We start from the raw sequence: 26,827 nt of genomic DNA on the forward strand, positions 1-26,827 counted from the left end.
CGGCGGGGGGAGAGGGCGTGGCTTGCCCGGACGGGGGGCGGGAGGGGTCAGTCCGCGATCAGCTGCGGGAGCGCGGGGAGGTGAGGGGAGGGGGGCGGGCAAAGGGACCCCCCCCAAAAGACCCCCCCAGGACCGAGAGACGCCCCCGGGACTCCCCCGTAGGGAGGGGTCTCCATGTGGGGGGGGGTCCCGTGGGGGTTTGGGGGGTCCCCGGGGGGGTCCTCGTGGTGCTGGAGAAGTTTGGAGCCGTGAGGGGGCTCCTCTGGGGGGGTCCCGTGAGGTGGGGAAGGGGCGCTGAAGGTGAGGGGGAGGTTTGGGTGAGGGGGGGGGTCCTAAAGCGGGGTTTGGGTGTGGGGGGGGTGAGGTTGGGAGGGGCTGAGGGGGATTTTGGGGGGGGTCCCGTGAGGGCAGATGGTCCTGGGGGGGTCCTGGAGGGGGTCCCATAGGTGAGGGGTGGGGGTCGTGAGGGGGTTATGGGGCCCTTGGGGTCCCATGGGTGAGGGGGGGGTGTCCGGTGGGGTTATGGGGTCTTGGGGGGGTCCCATGAGAGTGGGGTGGGAAAACCTGAGGGGGTTATGGGGACTTGAGGGGGGGTCCTGAGGAGTTATGGGGTCCATGGGTGAGGGGGGGGTCTTGGGGGAGTTATGGAGTCCTGAGGGGGGGGGTCCCCGTGAGAGTGAGGAGGGGTCCTGAGGGTGCTCTGGGGTCGTGGGGGGTGTTTGGGGGAGTTTATGGGGTCCTGCGAGGGGGTCCCATGGGTGAGGGGGGTCGTCCTGAGAAGGTTTTGGGGTATTGGGGGGGGTCCTAGGGGGGCTTATGGGGTCCTGGGGGGGTCCTGGGGCGGGCCTGGAATGGGTTCTGTAGGTGGGGGGTGGTCTCGGGAGGGGTCGTAGCAGGGTCCCATGCATGAGGGGGGGTCCCATGGGTGAGGAGGGGTCCCATGAGAGCGGGGGGAAGTCCTGGGGGGAGTTGAGGTGTTTTAGGGGGTCCCGTGGGTGAGAAGGGATCCTGAGGGGGTTATGGGGTACTGGGGAGGGGTCCCATAGTTGAGGAGGGGTCGTGGGGGAGGGTCCTGGGGGGGGCTATGGGGTTATGGGAGGGGGTCCTGGGCAGTTATGGGGTCCTTTGGGGGGTCCTGAGGAGGTTATGGGGTCATGGGGAAGGGTCCCTTAAATGAGGAGGGGTCCCATGGGTGGGGGGGAGTTTTGAGGTGGGTCCTGTGGTCATGGTGGGGGGTCTTGGGGGGGGCCCTATGGGTGAGGGGGGGGTCCCATGGGTGCGTTATGGGGTGCTGGGGGGGGGTCCCATGGGTGGGGGGGGGGCCTGGGGAGGGGGGTCCCATACATGGAGGGGGTCCCATGGGTGAGGGGGTGGTCCTTGGGGGGGTTATGACGTATTGGGGAGGGGTCTTGGGGGGGTTATGGGGTCATGGGAGGGGTCCTGGGGGGGTTATGGGGTTTTGGGGGGGGGGGTCCCCAGGTGGGGGGGTTATGGGGGGTCTTCATTGTAAGGACCCCCCCCCCCCTTTTCCCTCCCATCCCACTCCTACCCCTGTTTTGGGGTCACCCAAAGTTCTGAAGACCCCTCCTCAAATAATCCCCCCCCCCCCATTTTGGGGGTCCCGTGACCCCTCAGTGACCCCAGACCCCCCAAATTTGGGATTCCCCTCCACTTTTGGGGTTCCCCCCCATTTTTTGGGATTTCCCCCCATTTTTGTGGTCCCACCTTTCCCGTTTGGGGCCGGGGTCTCCCCTGCCGTTCCGGGGGTCCCTCCCTGACGCCCCCTCCCCAATTTTGGTATCCCCCCATTTTTTGGGATTTCCCCCCATTTTTGGGGTCGCGCCTTTCCCGTTTCAGGCCGGGGTCTCCCCTGATATTTTGGGGGTCCCATTCCTCATTTACCCCCCATTTTTGGGGGTCCCGTGCCCCCATTTTGACGCCCCCTCCCCAATTTGGGGTTTTCCCCCCATTTTTGAGATTGTCCCCCCATTTTTTGAGATTTTCCCCCCATTTTTTGAGGTTTGCCCCCCATTTTTGGGGTCGGCCCTTTCCCGTTTGGGGCCGGGGTCTCCCCTGCCGTTGCGGGGGTCCCTCCCTGTCGCCCCCTCCCCAGTTTCGGTATCGCCCCCATTTTTGGGGTTTTTCCCTCATTTTTGGGGTTTTCCCCCCATTTTTGGGATTTTCCCCCATTTTTTGAGGTTTCCTCTCCATTTTTGGGGTCGGCCCTTTCCTGTTTGGGGCTGGGCTCTCCCCGGACATTTTGGGGGTCCCTCCCTGACGCCCCCTCCCCAATTTCGGTATCCCCCCATTTTTGGGGTTTTTCCCTCATTTTTTGGGGTTTTCCCCCCATTTTTTGGGATTTTCCCCCATTTTTGGGGTCGGCCCTTTCCCGTTTGGGGCCGAGCTCTCCCCTGACATTTCGGGGGTCCCCCCTGACGCCCCCTCCCCACTCGGGGCTCCCCAGATGCCGCTGGCCCGCTCGGTGTCCGTCAGTTCCCTGCCGGGCCTGGAGGACTGGGGGGGTCCCGGCGCCCCCGAGAACGTCGTGCTCTTCGAGGTGGCCTGGGAGGTGGCCAACAAAGGTGAGACCCCCGCCCCAAATTAGGGAACGGCGCCAAAAACACCCTGGAAAGCCGCTGAGACCCCCGGTTCTCTCCTGAGACCCCCTAGGAGCCAACAAATCCCCCCCAAACCCCTCCTGAGCCACCCTGGACACCCCAGGAGCCCCCAGGATGCCCCCAAATCCCCCCTGGACCCCCCAAATCCCCCCTGGAACCCAAAATCTCCCCCCTGTGACCCCCCCCTTCCCAAACCCCTCCTGAACCCCCAAATCCCCCCTGGACCCCCCAAATCCCCCCTGGAACCCCCAAATCTCCCCCCTGTGACCCCCCCCCCCCCTCCCAAACCCCTCCTGAACCCCCAAATCCCTGCTGGGACCCCCAAAATCCCTCTTGTGCCCCCCCAGAACCCCCCAGATCCCCCTTGGGACCCCCCAGGACCCCCCAAAATCCCCCCTGGATTCCCCAAATCCCCCTGGGACCCCCCCCCCCCCCCACCCGATTTTTCCTGGGACCCCAGATTTCCTCTGAGCCCCCCCCTCCAGAATCCCCCAAATCCCTCCAGGACCCCCAAAATCCCCCCTAGGACCCCCGAGGAGCCCCCCAAATCCCTCCAGGACCCCCCAGATCCCCCAAAATCCCTCCCTAACCACCTCAGGACCCCCCAGGACCCCCCAAATCCCCCCTGGAACCCCAAAATCCTCCCAGGACCCCCAGAATCCCATCCAGAATCCCCTAATTTTCCCCAAATATCCCCTGGGACCCCCCAAACCCCTCCCCCAATTGGGAATTTTGGGGAATTTTTGGAGGCTCGCGGTCCATCAAGGGTTAACGGGAGCCGCGGTGCATTGTGGGAAACTCCCGAGGCCGCGGGGCATCATGGGAGGGGTCGGAGCATCCCTGTGTCCCACAATGCACCGCGGGATGGGATTTTGGGGGGTCCCAGATGGGATTTGGGGGTCCCAGAGGGGTTTTGGGGGGTCCTGAAGGGGATTTGGGGGGTCCCAGGGAGATTTTGGGGGGTCCCGGGGGATATTTGGGGGTCCCAGAGGGGTTTTGGGGGGATTTTAAGGGGTCCTGGAGGAGATCTGGGGGGTCCCAGGGAGATTTTGGGGGTTCTGGAGAGGTTTTGGGGGGTCCTGGAGGGGATTTAGGGGGTCCCAGAGAGATTTTGGGGGGTTCTGGAGGGGATTTTGGGGGTCCCAGAGGGGTTTTGGGGGGTCCCAGAGGGGATTTGGGGGATCCCAAGGACAATTTGAGGGGTTCCAAAAGGGGTTTGGGGGGTCCCAGAAGGGATTTTGGGGGGTCCCAGTTGTTTCTCTGAGGGATTTGGGGTGTCCCAGGTGGGTTGGGGGATCCCAGGGAGATTTTGGGGGGTCCCGGAGGGGATTTGGGGGGTCCAAGGGAGGATTTAGAGGATCCCAGGGAGGATTTGAGGGGTCCCAGGGGGGGTTTTGGGGGTCCCTGATGTCCTGGAGATGTTTTGGGGTGCCCCATCGGGCTCAGGTGGTTCCCAGGTATTTGGGGGTGGATTTGGGGTGAGTTTTTGGTAAATTTGGGGTCCCCCTGACCCCATTGTCCCCCCAAAAGTGGGGGAGTATTTACACACTGCTGCCCTGTGAGTGACCCATGGGATTTGGGGTTTGGGATTTGGGATTTGGGGTGTCCCAGGTACCCAGGCCGATCTCAGGTGTTTCCCAGGAATTTGGGGGTGAATTTTGGGGCTATTTAGGATAAATTTGGGGTCCCCCTGACCCCATTGTCCCCCCAAAAGTGGGGGGGATCTACACAGTGCTGCCCTGTGAGTGACCCATGGGGTTCCTCCATGGGGTCAGCTTTGGGATTTGGGGTGTCCCAGGAATTTGGGGTGGATTTGGGGTGGACTTTGGGGTAAATTTGGGAATATTTGGGGTGTCCCTGACCCCATTATTTCCCCCAAAAGTGGGGGGTATCTACACGGTGCTACCCATAGGGTTCCTCCATGGGGTCACCATTGGGATTTGGGGTGTCCCAGGTACCCAGGACAGCTCAGGTGGTTCCCAGGAATTTGGGGGTGAATTTTGGGGCTATTTAGGATAAATTTGGGGTCCCCCTGACCCCATTATTCCCCCCAAAAGTGCGGAGGATCTACACGGTGCTGCCCTATGAGTGACCCATGGGATTTGGGATTTGGGGTGTCCCAGGTATCCAGGTTGGTCTCAGGTATTTGGGATGGATTTGGGGCGAATTTTGGGGCTATTTAGGATAAATTTGGGGTCCCCCTGACCCCATTATGCCCCCAAAAGTGGGGGAGATCTACACGGTGCTGCCCTATGAACGATCCATGGGGTTCCTCCATGAGGTCAGCATTGGGATTTGGGGTGTCTCAGGTATTTGGGGTGGGCTCGTCTATTTGGGGTGGATTTTGGGGTTATTTAGGGTGAATTTGGGGTCCCCCTGACCCCATTATTCCCCCCAGAAGTGGGGGGGATCTACACAGTGCTGCCCTATGAGTGACCCATGGGATGAGGATTGGGATTTGGGATTTGGGATTTGGGGTGTCCCAGGTACCCAGGTTGATGTCAGGTGTTTGGGATGGATTTTGGGGCTATTTAGGATAAATTTGGGGTCCCCCTGACCCCATTATTTCCCCCCAAAAGTTGGGGGGTATCTACACGGTGCTGCCCATGGGGTCCTTTCATGGGGTCAGGATTGGGATTTGGGGTGTCCCAGGTACCCAGGTTGCTCCCAGGAATTTAGGGTGGATTTTGGGGTAAATTTGGGAATATTTGGGGTGTCCCTGACCCCATTATCCCCCCACCCCAAAAGTGGGAGGGATCTGCACGGTGCTGCCCTGTGAGTGACCCGTGGGGTGCGTGTGGAGTTTTAGGGCATCCCAGGTGTGTCAGCACTGGGATTTGGGGTGTCCCGCGCATCCAGGTCGGTCTCAGGTGTTTCTGATGGACTTGGGATAAATATGGGGTTGATTTTGGGATTATTTAGGATAAATTTGGGGTCCCCCTGACCCCATTGTCCCCCCAAAAGCGGGGGGGATCTACACGGTGCTGCCCTGTGAGTGACCCATGGGGTTACTTTTGGGGTTTGGGGTGTCCCACATGAGCAGGATTGCTCAGGTTGATCTCAGGAATTTGGGATGGGTTTGGGGTGGATTTTGGGGTAAATTCGGGAATATTTGGGGTCCCCCTGACCCCGCTATCCCCCCACCCCAAAAGTTGGTGGGATCTACACGGTGCTGCAGACCAAGGCGCGGGTGACGGCCGACGAGTGGGGCGAGAGCTACGTGCTGGTGGGGCCCTACGTGGAGAGCGCCGTGCGCACGCAGGTGGAGCTGCTGGAGCCGCCCCAGCCCGCCCTGCGCCGCACCCTGGCCGCCATGAACGCCCAGGGCTGCAAGGTGGGCACGGCTGGCACGCCTGGGCACACCTGGGCACACCTGGGGGGGAGTTATAGGGGAGTTATGGGGGAGTTATGGGGTCAGGGGTGGGTTATGGGGTGAGGGAATGGAGCCGCCCCAGCCCGCCCTGCGCCGCACCCTGGCCGCCATGAACGCCCAGGGCTGCAAGGTGGGCACGGCTGGCACGCCTGGGCACACCTGGGCACACCTGGGGGGCAGTTATGGGGGTTTATGGGGGAGTTATGGGGTCACAGAGGGAGTTATGGGGTCAGGGATGGGTTATGGGGTCAGGCGATGGAGCCGCCCCAGCCCGCCCTGCGCCGCACCCTGGCCGCCATGAACGCCCAGGGCTGCAAGGTGGGCACGGCTGGCACGCCTGGGCACACCTGGGCACACCTGGGGGGCAGTTACGGGGGTTTATGGGGGAGTTATGGGGTCACAGAGGGAGTTATGGGGTCAGGGATGGGTTATGGGGTCAGGCGATGGAGCCGCCCCAGCCCGCCCTGCGCCGCACCCTGGCCGCCATGAACGCCCAGGGCTGCAAGGTGGGCACGGCTGGCACGCCTGGGCACACCTGGGCACACCTGGGCACACCTGGGGGGCAGTTATGGGGGTTTATGGGGGAGTTATGGGGTCACAGAGGGAGTTTATGGGGTCAGGGAATGGGTTATGGGGTTATGGGATCGAGGGTTGTGGGGCATCCTGGTGGCCATGAATGCTCAGGGCTGCAAGGTGGGCACAGCTGGCACACCTGGGGGCACCTGGGGGGCACCTGGGGGGCACCTATGGGGGAGTTATGGGGTCAGGGAATGGGTTCTGGGGTCAGGGAATGGGTTATGGGGTCAGTGGTCTCAAGGGTTGGAGGGTGCCCACAATGCCATGAACGCCCAGGGCTGCAAGGTGGGCACGGCTGGCACGCCTGGGCACACCTGGGCACACCTGGGGGGCACCTATGGGGTCAGGGATGGGTTATGGGGTCGGGGAATTGATTATTGGGGTCAGGGAATTGATTATTGGGGTCAGGGATGGGTTATGGGGTCAGGGATGAATTTATGGGCTCGGGGGTCCCAAGGCTTGGGGGGCACCCCCAGATTTGGGGGGTGGGGACACCCCGGGACCCCCCAGTGGAGCCCCCAAATTTTGGGGGGATTTTGGGGGGGATTTTGGGGGGAATTTTAAGGAATTTGGGGGGAATTTTTGTGGAATTTTGGGGGGAATTTTGGGCAATTTTGGGGGGAATTTTGTGGGATTTTGGGGGAGAGTTTTGGGAGAATTTTTGGGGGATTTTTGGGGAAATTTGGGGGGATTTTGGGGGTAATCTTATGGGATTTTTGGGGGGAATTTTTTGGGATTTTTGGGCATTTTGGGCTCCGGGGCCATTCGGGGACATCCTGGTGTCCCCAGGGGGGGTTGGGGACACCCCAAACCGCCCCTCCCCCCCCCCCCCCCGGGTCACGTGGGGGTTTATTTTTAGCCCTCCCCCCCCTCGGCAAAGGTCAGAATGGGGGGGGAGGGGCCCGAGGTGGGGGAGGGGCCCCGCCAGGGGGGCTCCGGACACGTTTTGGGGTCAAAATTTCCAATTTTGGGCCCAAAATTCAAATTTTGGGGTCAAAAATCCCAATTTGGGGTCATTTATCCCGTTTTTGGGGTCGTAATTTCATTTTTGGGGTCAATGAACCAACTTTTGTGGTCAAAAATCCCATTTTGGGGTCATTAATTCAATTTATGTGGTCAATTATTCAATTTTTGAGCTCTTTATCCCATTTTTGGGGTGATTTATCCCAAATTTTAGAGTAACTTATTCAATTTTTAGGGTAATTTATTCAATTTTGGGGGTAATTCATCAAATTTTTGGGCTCATTTATTCAAATTTTGGGGTCATTTATTTAATTTTTGGGATCATTTATCCCAGTTTTTAGGATTATTTATTCCAATTTGTGGGGTCCTTTATCCCATTTTTGGGGTCATTTATTCCATTTTTAGGATCATTTATTCAATTTCTGGGGTCCTTTTTTCAATTTTTGGGGTCATTTAGGGCATTTTGGGGCTCATTTATGGCAGTTTTAGGGTAATTTATCCCATTTTTGGGGCCAATTATGCCATTTTGGGGTCATTTAGGGCATTTTGGGGTCATTTATTCAAAGTTTGGGGTCATTTATTCCATTTTTGGGGTTCAGGTGCATTTTGGGCGCTGGCTGATGGAAATCACCCCAAAGAGAAGATTTAGGGTGAACTCTGATTTAGGATTTTCCCATTTTGGGCCAAAACCCAACAAAAGTGACCCCAAAGGGACATTTTGGGGTTCTGACAATTTTGGGACCCCCCCAAAATTTTGGGGTTCAGGTGCATTTTGGGCATTCCCTGATGGAAATCACCCCATAAACGATCTTTGGGGTGTCCCTGGGATTTAGGATTTTTGTGATTTGGGGCACAAACGAACAAAAGTGACCCCAAAGGGACATTTTGGGGTCCTGACCATTTGGGGACCCCCCCAAAAATTTTGGGGTTCAGGTGCACTTTGGGCGCTGGCTGATCTAGAGCACCCCAAAGATGGGATTTAGGGTGAACTTTGATTTGAGATTTCCCCATTTTGGGCCACAACCCATCAAAAGTTGACCCCAAAGGGACATTTTGGGGTCCTGACCATTTGGGGACCCCCCCAAATTTTGGGGTTCAGGTGCATTTTGGGCATTACTTGATCCAAGTCACCCCAAAGACAGGATCTGGGATGACCCTGGGATTTGGGATTTTTCCTTTTTTGAGCCAAAACCCAACAAAAGTGACCCCAAAGGGACATTTTGGGGTTCAGGTGCATTTTGGGCATTCATTGATGGGATTGACCCCATATAGGAGCTTTGGGGTGACCCTGGGATTTGGGATTTTTGTGATTTGAGCCAAAACTCATCAAAAGTGACCCCAGAGGGACATTTTGGGGTCCTGACCATTTGGGGACCCCCCCAAAAATTTTGGGGTTCAGGTGCACTTTGGGCGCTGGCTGATCTAGAGCACCCCAAAGATGGGATTTAGGGTGAACTTTGATTTGAGATTTCCCCATTTTGGGCCAAAACTCAACAAGTTTGACCCCAAATGGACATTTTGGGGTCCTGACCATTTGGGGACCCCCCAAAATTTTGGGGTTCAGGTGCATTTTGGGCATTCCCCGATGGAAATCACCCTGTAAAGGAACTTTGGGATGACCCAGGGATTTGAGATTTCCCCATTTTGGGCCACAACCCATCAAAAGTTGACCCCAAAGGGACATTTTGGGGTCCTGACCATTTGGGGACCCCCCCAAATTTCGGGGTTCAGGTGCACTTTGGGCGCTGGCTGATCGAGGGCAGCCCGGCCGTGGTGCTGCTCGACGTGGGCGCCACGGCCTGGAGCCTGGAGCGCTGGAAGGGGGAGCTGTGGGAGAGCTGCGCCATCGGCGTGCCCTGGTACGACCGCGAGGCCAACGACGCCGTCCTCTTCGGCTTCCTCGTCGCCTGGTTCCTCGGAGAGGTGGGAATGGGGTTCCATCAAGGGTTTTGGGGTTCTTCAGGGGCTTTGAGGTGCTTTTGGGGAGGTTTGAGGTGGTTTGGGGTGCCCTGGTACGACCGCGAGGCCAACGACGCCGTCCTCTTCGGCTTCCTCGTCGCCTGGTTCCTCGGAGAGGTCGGTTTGGGGGTTCCATCAAGGGTTTTGGGGTTCCTCAGGGGCTTTCAGGTGGTTTTGGGGAGGTTTGAGGTGGTTTTGGGGTGCCCCAATGACCATGACACAGACTCTGTCCTCTTCGGCTTCCTCGTCGCCTGGTTCCTCGGAGAGGTCGGTTTGGGGGTCCACCAGGGGGTTTGGAGTTCCTCAGGAGGTTTTGGGGTCCCCAAGTAAGTTTAAGGTGTCCCTAAGGAGGTTTGAGGTGGTTTTGGGGAGGTTTGAGGTGCCCCGGTGACCGTGATGCAAAGACTCCGTCGTCTTTGACTTCCTTGTTGCCTGCTTCCTCAAAGAAGTTGGTTTTGGGGTTCCTGAGGGGGTTTTGGGGTTCCTGAGGAGGTTTTGGGGTTCCTCAGGTGTTTTTGAAGTTCCTCAGGGGGTTTGAGGTGGTTTTGGGGTGGTTTGAGGTGGTTTTGGGGTGGTTTGAGGTGGTTTTGGGAGGTTTGAGGTGCCCCGGTGACCGTGATGCAAAGACTCCATCGTCTTTGACTTCCTTGTTGCCTGCTTCCTCAAAGAAGTTGGTTTTGGGGTTCCTGAGGGGGTTTTGGGGTTCCTCAGGTGTTTTTGAAATTCCTCAGGGGGTCTGAGGTGGTTTTGGGGTGGTTTGAGGTGGTTTTGGGGTGGTTTGAGGTGGTTTTGGGGTGTCCCTGAGGAGCCTTTGGGGAGGATTGAGGCGGTGGCACCTTGAGCGCCCTCTGCCGGGCTCGGGTGGCACTGCAGCGTTACCTGGCGACACCTGGCGGCTCCCGCTGCCACCTGGCGACGTTTGGCGCCGCCCGGTGATACCCGGAGCCACCCGGTGCCACCTGGCGGCCTTTGGTGCCGTTTTTGGGCAGTTTGCGGCGCAGAGCGAGGAGCGCCCGTTCATCGTGGGCCACTTCCACGAGTGGCTGGCGGGGCTGGGGCTGGTGCTGAGCCGCGCGCGGCGCCTGCCGGTGGCCACGATCTTCACCACGCACGCGACGCTGCTGGGGCGGTACCTGTGCGCCGGCAGCGTGGACTTCTACAACAACCTGCACAGCGTGAGTGACACCGACACACCTGGGCACACCTGGGGACACACCTGGGGACACACCTGGGGACATGGGGACACACCTGGGGACACACCTGGGGACATGGGGACACACCTGGGCACACGGGCACACGATCTTCACCACGCACGCGACGCTGCTGGGGCGGTACCTGTGCGCCGGCAGCGTGGACTTCTACAACAACCTGCACAGCGTGAGTGACACCGACACACCTGGGCACACCTGGGGACACACCTGGGGACATGGGGACACACCTGGGGACACACCTGGGGACACACCTGGGGACACACCTGGGGACATGGGGACACACCTGGGGACATGGGGACACACCTGGGGACACACCTGGGGACATGGGGACACACCTGGGCACACGGGCACACGATCTTCACCACGCACGCGACGCTGCTGGGGCGGTACCTGTGCGCCGGCAGCGTGGACTTCTACAACAACCTGCACAGCGTGAGTGACACCGACACACCTGGGCACACCTGGGGACACACCTGGGGACATGGGGACACACCTGGGGACACACCTGGGGACACACCTGGGGGGTGGGACACACCTGGGGACATGGGGACACACCTGGGCACACCTGGGGACACACCTGGGGACATGGGGACACACCTGGGGACACACCTGGGGACACACCTGGGGGGTGGGACACACCTGGGGACACACCTGGGGACACACCTGGGGACACACCTGGGGGTGGAACACGCCTGGGGACGCACCTGGGGACAGACACCTAGAAACACCTGGGAATGGGATAAGATACACCTGGGATAAACCTGAACACACCTGAATTCACCTGGGGACATGGGGACACACCTGGGGACACACCTGGGGACACACCTGGGGACACACCTGGGGACACACCTGGGGACACGTGGGAATGGGGTGGGACACACCTGGGCACACACCTGGGATAAACCTGAAGAACATTCTTGGGGACATCAGGGACACACCTGGGGATGTTGGGACACACCTGGGGGACACACCTGGAGATCCGTGGTGACTTTAAGGACATACCTGGGGACATGGGGACACACCTGGGGTCACAGGGGCACACCTGGACATTCGTGGTGACATTAAGGACATGGGGACACACCTGAGGACACTCCTGGGAACATGGGGACGCACCTGGGGACAGGGGACACACCTGAGGACACACCTGGGGACATTCCTGGGGACGTTCATGACGACATCAAGGACACACCTGGGGGCATCCGGGACGTACCTGGAGACACGGGGACACACCTGGACATACCTGGGATCATGGGGACACACCTGGGGACACACCTGGGGACATTCGTGGCGACATCAAGGACACACCCGAGGACATTGGGACACACCTGGGGACATCAGGACCACACCTGGGGACACCTGGACATTTGTGGTGACATCAAGGACACACCTGGGAACATGGGGACACACCTGGGGACACACCTGGGGACACACCTGGCTCAGTACCTGCTCACCAGGAACTGGGATTTCTACAGCAGCCATGGCGTGTGTCGCACCTGGGGACACACCTGGGGACGCACCTGGGGACACACCTGGGGACACACCTGGGGACGCACCTGGGGACACACCTGGGGACACACCTGGGGACGCACCTGGGGACGCACCTGGGGACACACCTGGGGACGCACCTGGGGGTCACACCTGGGGTCACACCTGGGGACGCACCTGGGGACGCACCTGGGGACGCACCTGGGGGTCACACCTGGGGTCACACCTGGGGTCACACCTGGGGACGCACCTGGGGACGCACCTGGGGACGCACCTGGGGGTCACACCTGGGGTCACACCTGGGGACGCACCTGGGGACGCACCTGGGGACGCACCTGGGGGTCACACCTGGGGACGCACCTGGGGACGCACCTGGGGGTCACACCTGGGGACGCACCTGGGGACGCACCTGGGGGTCACACCTGGGGACGCACCTGGGGACGCACCTGGGGGTCACACCTGGGGACGCACCTGGGGACGCACCTGGGGACGCACCTGGGGACGCACCTGGGGGTCAGGGCTCTCTGTGGGGTTTTGGATGTGCCCAGGTGTGCCCAGGTGACCCCAGGTGTGCCCAGGTGTGTCAGTGTCCCCAGTTTGACGTGGACAAGGAGGCCGGGGAGCAGCAGATCAGAGCTCAGGTGTGCCAGGGAGGTTCTCAGGTGTGCCCAGATGCCCCCAGGTGTGCCCAGGTGTGCTCAGGTGTACCAAGCAGGGTCTGGGGAGGTTCCAGGTGCACCAGGGAGGTTCTCAGGTGTGCCCAGGTGACCCCAGGTGTGCTCAGGTGTGTCCCATCCCCAGTTTGACGTGGACAAGGAGGCCGGGGAGCGCCAGATCAGGGTTGGGGGGTTCTCAGGTGAGCTCAGGTGTGCCCAGGTGTACCAGGGAGGTTCTCAGGTGTGCCCAGGTGTGTCGGTATCCCCAGTTTGACATGGACAAGGAGCCTGGGGAGTCACAGGTCAGAGCTCAGATGTATCAGGGAGGGTCTGGGAGGTTCTCAGGTGTGCCAGGGAAGTTCTCAGGTGTGCCCAGGTGACCCCAGGTGTGTCCAGGTGTGTCCAGGTGACCCCAGGTGTGTCCCCATCCCCAGTTTGACGTGGGCAAGGAGGCCAGGGAGGGTCTGGGAGGTTCTCAGGTGTGCCCAGGTGACCCCAGGTGTGCCCAGGTGTGCCCAGGTGACCCCAGGTGTGTCCCCATCCCCAGTTTGACGTGGACAAGGAGGCGGGCGAGCGCCAGATCTATCACCGCTACTGCCTGGAGCGCGCGGCCGCGCACTGCGCCCACGTGCTGACCACGGTGTCGCACGTGACGGCCGCCGAGGCCGAGCACCTGCTCAAGAGAAAGCCAGGTGAGACCCACCCGGGGAACCCCAAAACTGCCCCCAAATCCCCCAAAATCCCCTCAAAACCACCCCAAAACTGCCCCAAAACCCCCCAAATCCCCAAAATCCCCAAAAGTGCCCCCAAATCCCGGCTCTGGCACTGCTGCCATGGCCAAGCACCTGCTCAAGAGAAAGCCAGGTGAGACCCCAAACTCACCTGAGCACCCCAAAATCCCCCTGAGCACCTGGGACACCCCAAAATCCCCAAAACTGCCCCCAAATCCCATCCTGTCACCCCCCCCCCGAGGCCGAGCACCTGCTCAAGAGAAAGCCAGGTGAGACCCACCTGGGGAACCCCAAAACTGCCCCAAAATCCCCCAAAATCCCCTCAAAATCACCCCAAAACTGCCCCAAAACCCCCCAAATCCCCAAAATCCCCAAAACTGCCCCCAAATCCCACCCTGTCACCCCCCCCCGAGGCCGAGCAGCTGCTCAAGAGAAAGCCAGGTGAGACCCCAAACACACCTGAGCACCCCAAAATCCCCAAACACACCTGGGGAACCCCCAAATCCCCCCGAGCACCCCAAAACTGCCCCAAAATCCCCAAAAGTGCCCCCAAATCCCGGCTCTGGCACTGCTGCCATGGCCGAGCACCTGCTCAAGAGAAAGCCAGGTGGGACCCCAAACTCACCTGAGCACCCCAAAACTGCCAAAAATCACCTCAAAATCCCCCAAATCCCACCCCTGGCGCTGCCACGTCCAAGCACCTGCTCAGGTGTGACCCCAAACTCACCTGGGGCACCCCAAAATCCCCCTGAGCGCCCCAAAATTACCCAAACCCCCCAAAATCCCCCCAAAGTTCCCCCCCAGACCCAGGCAGGGACCCCCAAATGACCCCAGGGATTTTGGGGGTCACTTTTGGGGTCTTCCCGAGGATTTTGGGGGTCACCAGGTGCTGGGGAGGGATCAGGGGGACCCCAAAATTCTGATGGACCCCTAAAGAGCCCCCCCCAAAAATCCCCTCACCCCTAAAAGTCCTTATGGGGTTCCCTGGGTGGGATTTTGGGGGAAATTTGGGGATTTTATGGGGGATTTGGGGGGAATTTGGGGATTTGGGGGATTTGGGATTTTTGGGGGGAGTTTTGGGGGGATTTTGGGGTCCCCCCTGACCCTTCCCAACCCCTGAAGACCCCCCCAAAATCCCGTCACCCCAAAAACTCCTTGTGGGGTTCCTGGGTGGGATTTTGGGTGAAATTCAGGAATTTTAGGGGAAATTTGGGGATTTGGAGGATCCGTGACTTTGGGGGAATTTTGGGGGGATTTTTGGGGTGATTTTGGGGTCCCCCCTGACCTTTCCCAACCCCTGAAGACCCTCCCCCAAAATCCCCTCACCCCCGAAAGTCCTTATGGGGTTCCCGGGTGGGATTTTGGGGGGCAATTTGGGGATTTTATGGGGGATTTGGGGGGAATTTGGGGAATTTGGGGATCCAGGAATTTGGGGGGATTTTGGGGGGACATTTTGGGGTATTTTGGGGTCCCCCCTGACCCCCACGAACCCCGCAGACCTGGTGACCCCCAACGGGCTGAACGTGCGCAAGTTCTCGGCCATGCACGAGTTCCAGAACCTGCACGCGCAGAGCAAGGCCCGCGTCCAGGAGTTCGTCAGGGGCCACTTCTACGGGTCAGCCACCCCAAAAACCCCGAAAAGGGACCCCAAAAACCTCAAAAAGGGACCCCAAAACCACAGGGGAACCCCAAAATCCTGAGCAGGACCCCAAAATCCTGAGGAGAAACCCCCAAATCGAAGCAGAATCACAACAGGAGTTCGGGGTGACTTCTGCGGGTCAGCCACCCCAAAAACCCCGAAAAGGGACCCCAAAAACCCCTAAAAGGGACCCCAAAAACCACAAATGGGACCCCAAAAACCCCAAAAAGGGACCCCAAAACCACAGGGGAACCCCAAAATCCTGAGCAGGACCCCAAAATTCTGAGGAGAAACCCCCAAATCGAAGCAGAATCACAACAGGAGTTCGGGGTGACTTCTGCGGGTCAGCCACCCCAAAACCGACCCCAAAATGCCAAAAAGGGACCCCAAAAACCCCAAATGGGACCCCAAAATTATGGGGGAACCCCAAAATCCTGGGTGGGACCCCAAAATTCTGGGGAAAACCCGGGCAGAACCCCCAAATCCCCGAGGGATCCCTGGTGCTGAGGGGTTGGGAGGATTCTGAGGCGATTTTGGGGGGTCCCTGGTGGGGTTGGGGCGGTTTTGGGGTTCCCCAGGTGCTTTAGGGGTGCCCCTGGCATTTTTTGGGGTGGTTTTGGGGTATTTGGGGGTATTTTGGGGGTATTTTGGGGGGTATTTGGGTGTATTTTTGGCATGGTTTTGGGGTATTTTTGGGGGTATTTTGGGGGTACTTTTGGGGTACTTTTGGAGTATTTTTGGTGTATTTTGGGGTGGTATTTTTTGGGGTACTTTTGGGATGGTTTGGGGGTATTTTTTGTGTATTTTTGGGGTAATTTTGGGGTATTTTTGGTGTATTTTGGGGGGTATTGGGGGGTATTTTGGGGGTATTTTTGGGATGGTTCTGGGGTTTTTTTGGGATGGTTCTGGGGTTTTTTGGGTGTATTTTGGGGTATTTTGGGGGTGTTTTGGGGGTATTTTGGGGTGTATTTGGGGGGTATTTTTTGTGTATTTCTGGGGTATTTTTGGGGTATTTTTTTGTGTATTTTTGAGATGTTTTTGGGGTGGTTTTGGGGCATGTTTTCGTGTAATTTTTGGGGCATTTTGGGTTGGTTTTGGGACATTTTGGGCGTTCCCCAGGTGAGTTTTTCCCCCTTGCAGACACCTGGATTTCGACCTGGACAAGACGCTTTTCTTCTTCATCGCCGGGCGCTACGAGTTCTCCAACAAGGGAGCCGACATCTTCCTGGAGGCGCTGGCCAGGCTCAACTACCTGCTGAGGGTGACACTGGGGACATCTGGGGACATTGGGGACACTGGGGGGGATTGGGGACATTGGGGGACATTGGGGACATTGGGGACACTGGGGGGGATTGGGGACATTGGGGACATTGGGGAGATTTGGGACACTGGGGGGATTGGGGACATTGGGGACATTTGGGGGTATTTGGGTATTGGGGACATTGGGGACATTGGTCACTGACATTTTCCTGGAGGCGCTGGCCAGGCTCAACTACCTGCTGAGGGTGACACTGGGGACATCTGGGGACACTGGGGACATCTGGGGACACTGGGGACATCGGGGGGATTGGGGACATTGGGGGACATTGGGGGGATTGGGGACATTGGGGGGATTGGGGACATTGGGGACAATGGGGACATTGGGGACATTGGTCACCGGCATTTTCCTGGAGGTGCTGGCCAGGCTCAGCTGCTGAGGGTGACATTTGGGGACACTGGGGGCATTGGGGACACTGGGGGGTATTTGGGTACTGGGGACATTGGGGACATTATGGACACCAGGTGCTCCAGGTGCTCCAGCAGCATCTGGGGACAGCATTGGGGACATTGGGGACATTGGGGACATTGGCACTGACAGTTTCCTGGAGGCGCTGGCCAGGCTCAACTACCTGCTGAGGGTGACACTGGGGACATCTGGGCACATGGGAAGGATTGGGGACATTGGGGACACTGAGGGGACATGGGGGACATTGGGGGGATTTGGGACATTGGGGACATTGGGGTCATGGGGGCGATTGGGGACATTGGGGACATTCAAGGCTTGGAGGGACATTTGGGGACATTTGGGGCACTAGAGAGATTTGGGGACATTGAGGACATTGGGGGCCTTGGGGACATTGTGGGGAGATTTTAGGACACCCCACTGGGTGACATTTGGGGACCCTCGGTGACACTGGGGACACCTCCAGCAGCTGGACAGTGCTGGGGACATTTGGGGACAAATGGGGACATTTGGGGTTGGGGACCTTTGGGGACCTTTAGGGACATTTGGGGACATTTGTGGACCCTCAGGTGACATTTGGGGACCTTTGGGGACCCCGCAGGTGAACGGCAGCGAGGTGACGGTGGTGGCGTTTGGGGACGTTTGGGGTTGGTGACATTTGGTGACCTTTGGTGACATTTGGGGACATTTGGTGACATTTGGGGACGTTTGGGGACCCCGCAGGTGAACGGCAGCGAGGTGACGGTGGTGGCGTTTTTCATCATGCCCGCCCGCACCAACAACTTCAACGTGGAGTCGCTCAAGGGCCAGGCCGTGCGCAAGCAGCTCTGGTGGGACCCCAAAAACCCCAAAAATACCCCCAAAAATACCCCAAAATCCACACAAAATACCCCAAAACTCCACCCCAAAACTCCCAAATATCCCAAAACTCAAAAAAAAACCCAAAAACCCCCAAAATACCCCAAAAACCAACCCCAAATCCATCAGGGCCAGGCCGTGTGCAAGCAGCTCTGGTGGGACCCCAAAATCCACCCAAAATCCACCCAAAAATACCCAAAATATCCCAAAAACCCATCCAGGGCCAGGCTGTGTGCAAGGAGCTCTGGTGGGACCCCAAAAATACCCAAAAAACCCCAAAAATACCCAAAATCTATCCAAAATTCACCCCAAAACCCATCCAGGGCCAGGCTGTGCGCAAGCAGCTCTGGTGGGACCCCAAAAATGCCCAAAAAACCCAAAATCCACACAAAATACCCCAAAAATACCCCCCCAAATCCTCAAATACCCAAAACTAAAAAAAAAACCAAAATTCACCCCAAATCCATCCAGGGCCAGGCTTTGCGCAAGCAGCTCTGGTGGGACCCCAAAAATACCCAAAAACCCCCAAAAATACCCGAAATCCATCCCAAATACCCCAAAACCCATCCAGGGCCAGACCGTGCGCAAGCAGCTCTGGTGGGACCCCAAAAATCTCCCTAAATCCATCAAAAATACCCCAAAAATTCACCCTCAAACCCCCAAATATCCCAAAAATCCCCAAACCCCAAAAAATCCCCCCCAAAATCTTTTGGGGACCCCCCCAAAAACCCCAAATTCTGCCCCACAGACACCCCACCCAAACCCCAAAAATCTCCCCCAAAACCCCATAAAAGCCCCCAAAATCCCTCAAGGACCCCCCAAAAACCCCAAAATCCCCCCAAATCCCTCAAAGACCCCCCAAAATCTTTTGGGGACCCCCCAAAAAACCCCAAATCCCCCGCAGGGACACGGCCAACGCCGTCAAGGAGAAATTCGGGAAGAAACTCTACGAGTCTCTGCTGGTGTAAGAACCCCAAAAACCCCAAAAAACCCCAAAAATCCCCTCAGGGGTTTTGGGGACCCCCGAGGATTTTGGGGTGGGGTCTCCCCAAAAATCCCCTCAAACGTTTCAGGGGGAACCTCCCGGACATGAACAAGATGCTGGACAGGGAGGATTTCACCATGATGAAAAGGGCGATCTTCGCCACCCAGGTGACACTTGGGGGGCCGGCACCCCGATTTTGGGGGGCTGGCACCCCGTTTTTGGGGTCGGGACTCCTTTTTGGGATTTTTTTGGGTTTTTTTTGGTTTTTTTTTATATTTTTGGGGGTTTTTTGGGTTTTTTTGGGGGGTTTTTGGGATATTTTTGGGCATTTTGGGGGGGCTGGGACCCCTTTTTTGGGGCAGGGACCCCCTTTTGGGGGGCTGGGACCCCATTTTGGGGTGGGGACTCCTTTTGGGGATTTTTTGGGTTTTTTTTTTTTATATTTTTGGGGGTTTTTTGGGGTTTTTTTGGGGTTTTTTTTGGGATATTTTTGGGCATTTCGGGGGGCCTGGGACCCCTTTTTTGGGGGGCTGGCACCCCATTTTTGGGGTCGGGACTCCTTTTTGGGATTTTTTGTTGTTTTTTTTTTATATTTTTGGGGGTTTTTTGGGGTTTTTTTTGGGTTTTTTTGGGTTTTTTTTGGGATATTTTTGGGCATTTTGGGGGGGCTGGGACCCCTTTTTTGGGGTGGGGACCCCCTTTTGGGGGGCTGGGACCCCCTTTTGGGGTCAGGACTCCTTTTTGGGATTTTTTGTTGGTTTTTTTTTTTATATTTTTGGGGTTTTTTGGGTTTTTTTGGGGTTTTTTTGGGATATTTTTGGGCATTTTGGGGGAGGTTGGGACCCCTTTTTTGGGGGGCTGGGATTCTTTTTTTGGGGCGGGGACCCCGTTTTCGGGGGCTGGGACACCCTTTTGGGGTTGGGACTCCTTTTTGGGATTTTTTTGGTTTTTTTTTTTATATTTTTGGGGTTTTTTTGGGGATATTTTCAGGCATTTTGGGGTATTTTGGGGGGGCTGGGACCCCTTTTTTGGGGCGGGGACCCCCTTTTTTGGGGCGGGGACCCCCTTTTGGGGTGGGGACACCTTTTTGCGATTTTTTTGGGATTTTTTTAATATATTTTTGGGGGCTTTTTTGGGGGGTTTTTTGGGTTTTTTTGGGATATTTTCGGGCATTTTTGGGGTTCCTGACCGTGGTGGGGACCCCCAAAATTTGTTTTTTTGCCCCCAAACGCCAGCGGCAGTCGTTCCCCCCCCGTGTGCACCCACAACATGCTGGACGACGCCACCGACCCCATCCTGACCACGATCCGCAGGATCGGCCTCTTCAACAGCTCCAACGACCGCGTCAAGGTGGCTCTGGGGACACTTGGGGACACTCTGGGGACATTGGGGACATCAGGGACACTTTGGGGACATTGGGGACACTTTGGGGACATCGGGGATGTGGGGTTTGGGGGGGTCCATTGGGGTTTTGGGGGGTCTGGGGCTCTTCAACAGCTCCAACGACCGCGTCAAGGTGGCACTGGGGACACTTGGGGACATTGGGGACACTCTGGGGACACTTTGGGGACATCGGGGATGCGGGGTTTGGGGGGGTCCATTGGGGTTTTTGGGGGGTTTAATTTGGGGTTTTGGGGGTTTTTGGGGGGTCTGGGGCTCTTCAACAGCAGCAACGACCACGTCAAGGTGGCACTGGGGACATTGGGGACACTCTGGGGACACTGGGGACACTTTGGGGACATTGGGGACACTTTGGGGACAATGTTAGGGGATGGTGGCATTGGGGGATGTGGGGTTTTGGGGGGTTTTGGGGGGTTTAATTTGGGGTTTTGGGGGGTCTGGGGCTCTTCAGCAGCAACGACCACGTCACGGTGGCACTGGGGACACTTTGGGGACACTCTGGGGACATTGGGGACACTTGGGGACATCGGGGATGCGGGGTTTGGGGGGTTTCATTGGGGTTTTTGGGGGATTTTGGGGAGAATTTGGAGGATTTTGGGGTTCTGGGTGGGAATTTCAGGGTCCAGGGTTTTGTGTTCTGGGAGGGGATTCTGGGGGCAATTCGGGAGATTTTGGGGTTTTGGGGAGGCAATTTTCAGGTTCTGGGTGGAAATTTTGGGTTCCAACCCTGAATTTTGGGGTTCTGGGTTGGAAATTTCGAGTTCAAATCCAAAATTTTGGAATTCTGGGTGGGAATGTTGATGTTTTAAAGTGGAAATTTCGGGTTCCAACTCAGAATTTTGGCGTTCTGGAGTGGAAATTTCGGGTTCCAACCCAGGGTTTTGAGGTTCTGGAGTGGAAATTTCGGGTTCCAATCCAGAATTTTGGGGTTCTGGGTGGGAATGTTGATGTTTTAAAGTGGAAATTTCGGGTTCCAAGCCAGGATTTTGGGGTTCTGGAAGGGAATTTTCAGGTTCTGGCTGGAAATTTCGTGCTGCAATCCAGAATTTCGGTGTTCTGGAGTGGGAATTTCACGTTCCAATCCAGGATTTTGGGGTTCTGGGAGAGAATTTTTAGGTTCTGGGATGGAAATTCTGGGTTCCGATCCAGGGTTTTGAGGTTCTGGGGTGGGAATTTCGAGTTCCAACTCAGGATTTTGGGGTTCTGGGTTGGAAATTTCGAGTTCAAAACCAGAATTTTGGGGTTCTGGGTGGGAATGTTAATGTTTTAAAGTGGAAATTTCGGGTTCCAACTCAGAATTTTGGCGTTCTGGAGTGGAAATTTCAGGTTCTGGCTGGAGATTTCATGGTGCAATCCAGAATTTCGGTGTTCTGGAGTGGGAATTTCACGTCCCAACCCTGAATTTTTGGGTTTTTCTCCCTCTCTCTCCCCAAGATCATCTTCCACCCCGAGTTCCTGTCCTCCACCAGCCCCCTGCTGCCCGTGGACTACGAGGAGTTCGTCCGTGGCTGCCACCTCGGCGTCTTCCCCTCCTACTACGAGCCCTGGGGCTACACCCCCGGTAAAACCCTGAAATCCGCCCCAAAAACCACAAAAAAAATGACCCAAAATACCCCAAAAACCCAGCCCTAAAGCCCAAGGTACACCAACACCACAAAAAAAACCCAAAATCACCCAAAATACCCCAAAAATCCAACCCAAAATCCCAAGATACACCAAAAACCTAAAAAACCCCAAAAATCCACCCAAAATAACCCAAAGTACCCCAAAACTTCACACCAAAAGCGCAAGATACCCCCAAAAACCTAAAAAATACCCCAAAATCCACCCAAATGCACCCAAAATAACCCAAAATACCCCCAAAATTCACCCCAAAACACCAAGATACACCAAAAATCCCAAAAATACCCCAAAAAAACACAAATCCATCCAAAATAACCCTAAATACCCCAAAAACCACAGAATCCCCCAAAATCCACCCCCAAACCCCAAGATACCCCAAAAACCCACCACAAAACCCCCAAGATACCACAAAAAACCCAAAATAATCCAAAACACCCCAAAAATTCACCCCAAATCCATCCAGGGCCAGGCCGTGTGCAAGGAGCTCTGGTGGGACCCCAAAAAAACCCAAAATCCCCCAAAATAACCCCAAAACCCCCCAAAATACCCCCAAAACCCCAAAAAATCCCCAGCGTCTCCACCAACCTGTCGGGCCAAAATCCACCCAAAAAACCCCAAAAAATACCCCAAAAAAAAACCCCAAAAATCCCCCCAAAACCCCCAAAACCCCAAAATTTTGAATTTTTCCCCTCCCAGCAGAGTGCACGGTCATGGGCATCCCCAGCGTCTCCACCAACCTGTCGGGCCAAAATCCACCCAAAAAACCCCCAAAAAATCCCCAAAATTCACCCCAAAACCCCCCAAAAATCCCCTAACAAAACCCAAAAAACCCGAAAAAAAACCAAAAATCCCCCCAAAAACCCCAAAATTTTGGATTTCCCCCCTTCCCAGCGGAGTGCACGGTGATGGGCATCCCCAGCGTCTCCACCAACCTGTCGGGGTTCGGCTGCTTCATGGAGGAGCACATCGCCGACCCCTCGGCCTACGGTCAGCACGGGGGGACCCCAAAATCCCTGGGGGAGACCCCGAAATATGGGGGGGGGGTCACCAACACCCGGGGGTACCCCAAAATCTGGGGGGGGGGATCCCAAAATCTGGGGGTTTGACCCAAAAACCTGAGGAGATCCAAAATCTGACGGGGAACCCAAAATCCCCGGAGGAAATCTGGGAGGGGCCCCAAAATTCTGGGGGGGGGGACCCCAAAATCTGGGGGGGGGACACCCCGAAATTCCTGGGAGGGTCATCAAAATCCAGGGGGACCCCAAAATCCTGGGGAAAATCCGGAGGGGGACCCCAAAATCCTGGGGAAAATCCAGAGGGGACCCCAAAATCTGGAGGGGGATCCAAAAACCTGAGGGAGGCCCAAATCCCGCGGAGACCCCAAATTTTGGGGGGTTCACAAAAAAACCTTGGGGAGACCCCAAAATGTGGGGGAGACCCCAAAATGCAGGGGAAAATCCAGAGGGGACCCCAAAATTCCGGGGGGGGACCCCAAAATTCCGGGGGGGGACCCCAAAATCCCAGGGGTTCACCAAATACCTGGAGAGGTGCCCCCCATGTCCCCTCCGTGTGGGAGGGCCCTCAACACCCGGGGGGGCCCAAAATCCGGGAGAGCCCAAAATCCGGGGGGGGCCCCGTGTCTCCAACACCCGGTGGGGTCACCAACGCCTGCCCCTGTCCCCACGTCCCTGTCCCTGTCCCCGTGTCCTTGTCCCTGTCCCATGTCCCTGTCCCTGTCCCCGTGTCCCTGTCCCTGTCCCCGTGTCCTTGTCCCTGTCCCATGTCCCTGTCCCTGTCCCCATGTCCCTGTCCCTGTCCCCGTGTCCTTGTCCCTGTCCCATGTCCCTGTCCCTGTCCCCGTGTCCCTGTCCCTGTCCCCGTGTCCTTGTCCCTGTCCCATGTCCCTGTCCCTGTCCCATGTCCCTGTCCCTGTCCCCGTGTCCCTGCTGATGGTGTCCCCTGTAGGGATCTCCATCATGGGGAGCTGTCCCTGTCCCCATGTCCCTGACACTGTCCCCATGTCTCTGTCCCCATGTCCCTGTCCCCCTGTCCTTGTCCCTGTCGCTCATGGTGTCCCCCACAGCTCTCCACCGTGAGGAGCTGTCCCTGTCCCCATGTCCCTCACGGTGTTCCTGACATTGTCCCCCACATGTATCTCCATCATGAGAAGGTGTCCCTGTCCCCATGTCCCTGTCACTGTCCCTGTCCCATGTCCCTGTCACTGTCCCCCCAGGTATCTCCATTGTGGGCAGCTGTCCCTGTCCCATGTCCCCATGTCCCATGTCCCTGTCCCATGTCCGTGTCCCTGTCCCCCCAGGTATCTCCATCGTGGGCAGCTGTCCCTGTCCCATGTCCGTGTCCGTGTCCCCTCAGGTATCTACATCGTGGACAGCTGTCCCTGTCCCCATGTCCCATGTCCCTGTCCGTGTCTGTGTCCCCCCAGGTATCTCCATCGTGTCCATCATGTCCCCATGTCCCTGTCCCATGTCCGTGTCCCTGTCCCTGTCCCCGCAGGTATCTCCATCGTGGACAGCTGTCCCTGTCCCCATGTCCCATGTCCGTGTCCGTGTCCCCTCAGGTATCTCCATCGTGGGCAGCTGTCCCTGTCCCCATGTCCCATGTCCGTGTCCGTGTCCCCTCAGGTATCTCCATCGTGGACAGCTGTCCCTGTCCCCATGTCCCATGTCCGTGTCCGTGTCCCCTCAGGTATCTACATCGTGGACCGGCGTTTCCGCGCCCCGGAGGAGTCGTGTGCGCAGCTGACGGCGTTCCTGTACGGCTTCTGCCAGCAGAGCCGGCGGCAGCGCATCGTGCAGCGCAACCGCACCGAGCGCCTCTCGGACCTGCTCGACTGGAAGTACCTGGGCAGGGTGAGATGGGGCTTTGGACATCGTCTGTGGGCTCCTGGACGTCCTAAAATGGGTCCTGGAGGTCATAAAATGGGTCCTGGAGAAGTTCCTTGGGGGTTTGAGGGCATCTTGGGGGGTTTGAGGGCATCTCAGGGGGGTTTGGAGGCATCTCAGAGAGGTTTGATGGAATCTCAGAGGGGTTTGGAGGTCACTTATGGGGTCCTGGAGGTCATACAATGGGTCCTGGAGGGTCTCCTTGGGGGTTTGGAGGCATCTCAAGGGGGTTTGATGGAATCTCAGCGGGGTTTGAGGGCATCTCGGGGCTTTGGGGTCTCTGGGGGTCTCTGGGTTTTTTTGGGGGGATTTTTGGGGGATTTTTGGTTTTTTTTTGGCGCTGTCTCTGGGGGTCTCTGTGGGGTTTTATGGGGGGGTCTCTGGGGTTTTTTTCAGGGGGGATTTTTGGGGTGTCTTGGGGGTTTTTTGTTGGTTTTTTTGGGTGTCCCTGGTGGTCTCCTGAGCCCGATCCCCCTCCCCAGTATTACACCTTCGCCCGGCGCATGGCCCTGGCCAAAGCCTTCCCTGAGAACTTCACCTACGAACCCCCCGAGGCCGCGGCTGTGAGTGACCCCAAACCCGGGGGGACCCCAAAACCCCGAGTCCCCCCTTCGCCCCCTTTGCCCCCCTTTTTCCCCTCTTTTTCCCCTTTCCTTCCCCTTTTTTCCCCCTTTTTTCCCCTCTTTTTTCCCCTTTTTCCCCCCTTTTTCCCCTCTTTTTCCCCTTTCCCCCCTTCAATTCCTTTTCTTCTCCCCTTTTTTCCCATTCTCCCCCCCTTTTTTCCTCTCCTTTCCCCCCTTTTTCTCCCTTTTCTCCTCTTCCCCTCCTTTTCCCCCTTTTCTATTCTTTCCCCTCCCTTTCCCCCCTCATTTATTCCCCATTTTCCCTTTATTTTCCCCCTTTTTCCCCACCTTTTTTCCCCTCTTCCCCCCTTTTTATTCCCTTTTCCCCCCCTCTTTTTTTCCCATTTTCTCCCCTCCTTTTTCTCTCATTTTTCCCCATTTTCTCTTTATTCTTCCCCCTTTTCCCCCTTTTTTTCCTTTCTTTTCTCCCCCTTTTTTCTCCATTTCCCCCCCTTTTTTCCCCTCCTTTTCCCCCATTGTTCCCCCATTTCCCCCCGTTTTTCCCCCCGTTTTTCCCCCCAATCCCCCCCAAATCCCCCCATTGTTTCCCCATTTATTCCCCATTTCCCCCCCAAATCCCCCCCAAATCCCCCCATTTTCCCCCCTTTTTTCCGCTCCTTTTCCCCCCATTGTTCCCCCATTTATTCCCCATGTTCTCCCCAAATTCCCCCATTTATTCCCCATTTCCCCCCCGTTTTTCCCCCCAAATCCCCCCCAAATCCCCCCATTGTTCCCCCATTTATTCCCCATTTTCTCCCCTCTTTTTCCCCATTTCCCCCCCGTTTTTCCCCCCAAATCCCCCCATTTTCCCCCCTTTTTTCCCCTCTTTTTCCCCATTGTTCCCCCATTTATTCCCCATTTCCCCCCCATTTTCCCCCCAAATCCCCCCCAAATCCCCCCATTGTTCCCCCATTTATTCCCCATCTCCCCCCCGTTTTTCCGCTCCTTTTCCCCCCATTGTTCCCCCATTTATTCCCCATTTCCCCCCCATTGTTCCCCCATTTATTCCCCATTTTCCCCCCAAATCCCCCCATTTATTCCCCATTTCCCCTCCGTTTTCCCCCCAAATCCCCCCATTTTCCCCCCATTTTTCCCCCAGGGTTTCCGCTACCCCCGCCCCGCCTCGGTGCCTCCGTCGCCGGCCCTGTCGCGATTGTCGAGCCCGCGCCACAAGCGACGACGAGGACGAGCGCTACGACGAGGAGGAGGAGGCGGCCAAGGACCGCGCCAACATCCGGCGCCCCCCGAGCCCCCCGGGCTGCCCCCCACCCGCAACTGACCCCCCAATCTGGGGAGGGGTCCCCCCCATCCCTTCCCTTCATTCATTTTTTTTTTCGGGGGGGGGGTCCCCAAAATTTTCAGTGCCTGGACCCCCCCCCCCCCCCCCCCCTCCCCGTTTTTGGTGTTTTGTTTATTTTTGGGGTTTTTTTTGTTTTTGGTTTTGGGGAGGGGTCGCCTGCCCCTCCCCCCCCTCTTCACACTCCACCCCCTCCCCTCCCC

The 26,827-nt window shown here is 57.2% G+C and overlaps 1 protein-coding gene across 1 annotated transcript; it reads left to right on the forward strand.

Annotated features, from left to right (window-relative positions):
* Positions 1–66: 66 nt before the first annotated feature.
* GYS1 (glycogen synthase 1) lies at positions 67–26,651 on the forward strand. The gene is given in 18 exon segments (XM_058822736.1): positions 67–80; positions 2,465–2,582; positions 5,771–5,952; positions 9,262–9,453; positions 10,479–10,664; positions 13,389–13,533; positions 15,070–15,187; positions 16,352–16,472; positions 17,658–17,764; positions 18,697–18,756; positions 18,866–18,944; positions 20,013–20,024; positions 20,026–20,127; positions 21,613–21,739; positions 22,693–22,788; positions 24,508–24,671; positions 25,187–25,267; positions 26,427–26,651. Coding segments are annotated over 17 exon segments (2,070 nt in total). The 5' UTR covers positions 67–80; the 3' UTR covers positions 26,607–26,651.
* The last annotated feature ends 176 nt before the right edge of the window (positions 26,652–26,827 follow it).

The sequence above is a fragment of the Ammospiza caudacuta genome, chromosome 34, assembly GCF_027887145.1.
Source record: "Ammospiza caudacuta isolate bAmmCau1 chromosome 34, bAmmCau1.pri, whole genome shotgun sequence".
Classification (NCBI taxonomy): Eukaryota; Metazoa; Chordata; class Aves; order Passeriformes; family Passerellidae; genus Ammospiza; species Ammospiza caudacuta.